Raw genomic sequence first — 6,838 nt, forward strand, 5'->3', positions numbered from 1 at the left:
TATGGAAACTTGTACAAATAAATTTTAAAAGTCATATGATGGGCAGTTTAAAAATAAAAACGTCATAAAAAAATTCCTTGACGGGTAGGGTCACCCGTCAAATTTAACCCCTGATCCCCCTCATCTCAAATTCTTGAGGCAATTAAGAGCCAACACATCCGTACCCGATGAGCCAACACATCTGTACCCGATGACCTAATGGAAATCAGAACGAGGCAGACCAAGTCATCTAATAGCAACGGCCTACTATAACAACATAACTGCGAATACCGCAATGTCTGACTGTGTCTCACAGTGTCATTGACCAGAACTGAGATGCAGCGCGAAAAACGGAGGAAATTTTGCTGGAGCCAGAGCTCATAGTGACCAATTTATAAATAGGTGAACGATAGATAAGATTCAGCAGCTAGAAATGGAAAACAGTTTCCTTATTCAAATATGGAAGCATGGGAAGTGTATCTATCTTCGGCAGAAGATACCCTGCCCATTCCCCAATTTTCCAGTGCAGTCCAAACTGGCAGCTGCTGCTTTTATAAGCTGCGGTGAGTTTTCAGTCTCACGGGCCGGTGGAGAATTGGGCTTGAAAATGCAGGCCTTGCAATGTGCTGTGAGAAGAGACGAGGTCCGGTACTTGTTCTCGCCACCCATGATAGGCATCGGCACTCCCACCTTCACTGGGTTTCTGAAATTTGGCCTATAAGTCTGTCCCAGCACTCCTTCCACATTGGCTGATAGCGTGAAGAATTTAAATTCGGTTTCCAGATGAGGAAAGCAATCGTCAGAGAGAATCTGATAATTGTGAACGCGGTCGTCCTCCTTGGTGACGGGCACCGCCCTCACCAATATCTCTACCATATCGGGGATCAACACGACAATGCCATTGTACTCTGAATTTCGTTGGATGATCAGGTCGCCCGGCGGTGCCTTCCAGAGCGAACGATATCCCACAGGAATGGTGAAGGGCTGTTTATCAAAGGCGAAGAAGAAATGGTCCAACCCGTCGTCCCATTTGGACACCTTATTTGCAGCCACTGTGAAGGTATGAGTGCCGAACATGATGCCGAGGGACTGAACCCAGGTGTAATCTCTGGTTCTCCCTTCAGGCCTGAGGCCAATAAAATGAGCATTGATTTGCAAGGTATCATCAGACACCAGGCTGAAATCCCGGTTACTCTTTCCATGGAAGTAGAACATGATGACATCTCCTCCTATGAAGCGAGGGTCATAGCAAGCAGATCCAACTCCTGAGCAGTTTGCTATTCGGTCTGCAAAACAATTTTATCAATTATATCCATTATGAACTTAATTGAGAGGACTTTTAGGCAAAACAATTTTATCCATTATATCCATTATGAACTTAATTGAGAGGACTTTTAGGCATTCTCATGGAGAAATGTTTATATATATACCATAGTTACCAAATTTGAATTCGGAGAAAATTTAACTAACTAAAATACGATACGAAAAAAATTGGGAAATATAGATCTTTTAAAACTAAATTATTTTTAAAATTAAAAAAAAAAAAATCTATATTTACGATATATTTAAAAAATCACTTAGTCAAATCCTAAATTTTAATATAAGGTTTAAAAATGATAACATTATTAATTAATAACTAAAAAAACCTAAATGTCTTCTTTTAGATTTTTCAAAAAGTTGTTTAGAGTGTAGATAGAAGCACACCCAAATTTTAATTCATGGTTTCGATTTCTTTACTATGGGAAAGAAGAGAAGTATGAAATTCAAATAGAAAAAATGGAGACTTTATATTTTATAAATATTTATAAATAAAAATTTATAATTCTTTGTTATAAGAAATTATTATTTTTAACAAGTATAAATTTACTATTTTCAACAATATTTTAATATAAAATTTATTGTTTTTTAACCACTGTAATTTTTTTAATATGCAATGTACTATTTATTATACCTTTTTAATATAGAAATTTCTATTTTTGATCTTTAAATATTTAATTTTTTATTAACAAAAATCCATACTAAATTACATCGTAACTGCAATTTTTTTAATATCGAATATTATGTTTTTAATGTTTTGAGTAATGTAGAAATTTTTGTTTAAGTATTAAATTTTTTATCAACAAATTTTAGATGGTAAGTACATTTTTTTTTTAATTGGAAATTTATACTTTTAATGTTATGTTTTTTTTTTTTTTTGAATAAAGACTAATTCTATTAAGAGAAGAAAAGTATAGTACAATCAAGCTACAAGCCCGGAGGTGATAGGCTATCAACCTTGCTCCTTAGAGACAGTCAAGGAAAGGGCCATAGAAAGCATAGGAATACAAAAGGATAGCACTGAGCAGAGAAAGCTACCCCGAAGGGTTAGTTCCTGCAATACGGCATTTTTTTCCTTTTTTCTTGCTCACTTTGACCCACCCAGTGGAGTTTGGTTGAGCCATAACAAGTTGTAGATTATTCTGCACTGGCGGCTGAGTATCCTTATCAGAGTCTGAGGACGAAGATAAATGAGAACGTTTCTGAGAAATCTGAGAGTTAGAGGGAGCCGCCAGACCGACCGAGGGAGCATCCATCGGAATCTCATCATTCTGCATATCAGCTTCAATTTGCTCATCACTTTGCACATCTGCTTCAGATTCCTCCTCCTCCGAACTAGAGAAATCTAAATCGTCCAAAGGACGGGGAGGCTCAAAAGGATTCCATCTCTTGGATTTGGGCTTGTGATTCAGATTCTTCTTTTTATCGATGTACTAGGAGCAAGTGCTCTGGAGGTGCCCCGTTTGATGACAATGGCGGCAGTGGAAGGCTGTGTTCTCGTAATCCAATGGCTGAGTCCAGTGGAAATCTCCAAACTTGAGATTAATCTGATCCGGCAATCCTTTGCTAATATCTATTTCTGCACACAGTCTGTCGTAAGTGTAGAGACCATTTACCTTTCTTGAGGTATCTGTAGCAGTTAAAAATAATCAATATTATTTTGTATTAATGGAGAAATGGTTACATAGTTGTAACATATCTCCTTAGTTTAGGATTTGTTCATAGAGTTTAGGAGTTTGTTTACAACTACTTGATTTCTAGTGATGTATTTAATATTCTAATATTCATTTGATGTAATGTAAAGTGAACGGAGAGAGAGTCTCTTCTTTGTTTGAGTGCAGTCTCCAGGTGCTGTACACACTTGTGAGCTGCAACTCCTTTTTAATTCAAGTCTGATTTTTATCTTGGCACCAGAGCATAGGATAGAGATAGTCGTAAATTTCCTTTTTCTTAGGGAGGCATCATTAATTACATAGCTGTAGTGGCAGTAGAGCATTCTAGGAGTATTTGTAAGATCAAGTGGACTGCAGTAACACCTGAAGCGAAGGGTCTCAGATGACTGATCATCTCTGAGCTGAAGAAAGGGTTGGCGCTCAATTTTTTTTAGCCGAAGCAGGCGTTCGAGCGGATTTTTCGCGCACAGTCGCGCCAATAAAGAGAAGAAGCACGAGTTGGCGCAGGTTTTTAAGGAATAGTCGCGCCATTGGCGCGGATTAGATGGAGATAATCACACCAGCGTGCCAGAAAGCACCATTGGCGTGGATTTTTAGCTAATAATCGTGCCAGAAAACGTGAGACGCGTGGATTTTTTCCTGGCGTGGATTTTTAGCTGTTGAGTAGCGTGTTTGACTGGAAAGAAGCACCAACCTCTTTCTCTTTGAGAAAGCTGCAATTTTTTGCAGATCGGTCTTGCTCGGTGGTGGTACGTGGAAATTTTTGCTCAGTGGCAGCAGATTTGATTTGCCCGGTGGTGGCACATGGAGATTTATGCTCGGTGGCAGCAGATTTGATTTTCTCGGTGGTGGCGAATTGGGGTTCCTTGATCCGCTAAGAGGTAGCAGATCGGACCTTCTCGATGGTGGCAACTTAGAGCTCTGTGATCTGTTCGGTGGCAGCAGATCAAATTTTCCCAGTGGTGGCGTAGTGCAGCTCCTCGATCTCTTCGGTGGCAGTAGATCGGATTTGCCCGGTGGTGGCGCGTTGGAGTTGTTTTTGATCTATTCGGTGGTAGCAGATCGGATTTGCCCAGTGGTGGCACAGTGAAGTTCCTGATCTGTTCGGTGGTAGCAAATCGGACTTACCCAGTGGTGGCCGATTGAAGTGTTCAGTTGGATAGAAATGAATAACAGTATAGAAACATATCTCCACGAGTATGGCAAACTTGATGGAACGAATTTCTCCAACTGGAAGTTCAAAATGCAAACTTTGCTGGAAAGTGTGAATGCATGGTCGATTGTCATGGGAGATGAGCGAAGATTTGGAACAGCGACCCAAGAACAAGACTGGGATAAAAGATAAACGAAAGCGAAAGTTATACTGAAGATGTCAGTTAAGGACAATATTATCCCACATATCAGAGATTGCAAGTCGGCCGCTGATATATGGACAACGATCAAGAACTTGTACGAGACATAAAATACAAACCGTGTTCTGTCACTTAAAAGCAAGCCGTTTGCATTTAAGATGGAGGAGAATGAGTCCGTTGTTGGATTCATGGCCAGAGTTAAGGACCTGAGTGACAAATTGGGAGCTATCGAAGAGAAGGTATTCGACTCAGATTTGGTTACACTCACATTGAACAGAATGACTGCTGAATACCAGACGTTCATCACAGGGCTGTCAGCAAGGGAGAAAGCCCCTTCATTTGATGAGCTGACAACGATTCTGCTCCAGGAGGAGGAGCGACGACAGAATTTAAAAAATCAGAGCAATGACCTTGCTCTGATGGCAAAAAGGAGACAGTACAGAGGGAAACAACACTAGCACCAGCAACTGCAGTAGCAGCAGCAGAAAGGAGCCAACATATTTCAAAAGAGATAATTTAAGGTATGACTGATAATTATGTCAAAAAAAAAATATCACTGTGGAAAACCTGGTCATCAGATTAAAGAATGCTATAAGAGGCAGGCAGATGAACGAAGAAGCAAACAGAGAAAACATCAGGGTTGTTTTGCTGGGGAAGAGGAGGACCACAGCCACGATCTTTAACTATTTACAGTCGATTGTGCTCTTTCAGCATCAAAGGGAGATGAGGATGACATATGGTATGTCGACTCTGGCGCATCTTCACATATGACCGGTAAGAAGGACTGCTTTGAATTTCTTGAAGAAACTGCATGTGGATCGAAACTTTATCTAGGAGATGATAATGGGTATGAGATCAAAGGATATGGTGACATTCCTGTGAAGCTACCTAGTGGTGACATTAGAAATCTTAAAAATGTATTATATGTTCCAGGAATTAAGAAAAATTTGATCTCTGTCTCAATGATTACTGACCAGGACATGCAAGTTCAATTCTTTAAGAATAATTATGTCATTAAGGATAGCCAGATGGAAACAGTTGCAACAGGAGTGCGCGTGGGGAGCTTGTATAGATTAGATGCAAAGAATATGCCACGACAAGCAATGGTTGTAGCTAGGTCAACAGTCGAAAATATCTAGCATCAGAGATTCGGCCATCTCAATTTGCAAGATCTCATCCTACTTCAGAGGAAAGGTATGGTCGATGGACTCCCTGTTTTTCGTAATGTTAAGCTGGAATGTGATGAATGTGCATTAGGGAAAATGCATAGAGAAGAGTTCCCTTTGCATGTTAACAGAAAGGAAAGAGACATTCTAGAACTGGTGCATGCAGATATTTGTGGACCTATGCAAACTAGGTCTTTAGGAGGAGCATGTTACTTTATGTTATTTACAGATGATTGCAATAGATTTTCATGGGTGTACTTTCTAAGTAAAGAGAGTCAAGCCTTTCAGTACTTTAAAGAGTTTAAATCTATGATAGAGAACCAAACATGAAAAAGGATAAAAATTCTCCACTCGGATCAAGGGGGAGAATACAGGTTGGGAGAGTTCATGAATTTCTGCAAGCATCATGGGATTATGCAGCAATTTACAGTGCCACACACTCCACAGTAGAATGGAGTGGCAGAACGGAAGAACAGAACTCTTGTGGAGTGTGCAAGAAGTATGCTTCAAGGTAAGGGTCTATGAAATGGTCTTTGGGCAGAAGTTATTAACACTACTGTTTATTTAAAGAATAGGAGTCCTACTAAATGTCTAGGCTTCAAAACCCCTTTTGAAGCATTGTTTGGACTCAAGCCAGCAGTTATTCATTTAAGAATATTTGGGTCTAAAGCTTATGCTCATATACCTAAAGCAGATAGGAAGAAGTTATACCCCAAAGCCCTGAAATGTATATTTGTTGGATATGGCACTGAGTATAAGGCATATAAGTTATATAATCCTGTGACTCACAAGGTTTTTGCAAGTAGAGATGTTATTTTTCATAAACAGGTTGAAGAAAGAAAGGAGGATTCTAACAGTGATAGCCACATTCCATTGCTAATAGAAGTAAACAGTGAGGAAGATGAAGAGCAGGAGCAGAAACAAGAAGAAGTAGCAGATAATGTAATAAGTGATGATGCAAGCCCGGAAAGCACTGAAATAGATAGAGTTGAGGTAAGTCCTCTACCTAGGAGATCAGGTAGGAAGACTAGACTACTTGCTAAATTGAGAGACTATGCTTTAATGTCTAAAATTTTAAACATTGTAGAACCTGCAAATTATGAGGAAGCAAGTAAATCAGATGCATGGAGGGCTACAATGCATGAGGAAATTGAATCAATATATAGAAACCATACTTGGGATTTAGTTGAGTTTCCTGAAGGAAAAACCCCCATAGAATGTAAGTGGCTGTATAAACCAAAAATAAATGCAGATGGGAGTATAGAAAAATTTAAAGCTAGACTAGTAGCAAAGGGTTACTCACAGCAAGAAGGAATAGATTTTGATGACACCTTTGCTCCTGTAGCTAAAT

General features: G+C 39.4%; 1 protein-coding gene across 1 annotated transcript; it reads right to left on the reverse strand.

Annotated features, from left to right (window-relative positions):
• Positions 1 to 459: 459 nt before the first annotated feature.
• LOC149210215 (uncharacterized) lies at positions 460 to 2,573 on the reverse strand. The gene is made up of 2 exons (XM_089398906.1): positions 2,360 to 2,573; positions 460 to 1,265 (listed from the first exon to the last, which is right to left on the reverse strand). Exons 1-2 carry the CDS (start codon positions 2,571 to 2,573, stop codon positions 460 to 462), a joined length of 1,020 nt encoding a protein of 339 aa, XP_089255032.1.
• Positions 2,574 to 6,838: the final 4,265 nt, after the last annotated feature.

The sequence above is a fragment of the Pinus tabuliformis genome, chromosome 1_2, assembly GCF_031772625.1.
Source record: "Pinus tabuliformis cultivar Carrire ecotype Pingquan chromosome 1_2, CPIR1, whole genome shotgun sequence".
NCBI classification, from domain to species: domain Eukaryota; kingdom Viridiplantae; phylum Streptophyta; class Pinopsida; order Pinales; family Pinaceae; genus Pinus; species Pinus tabuliformis.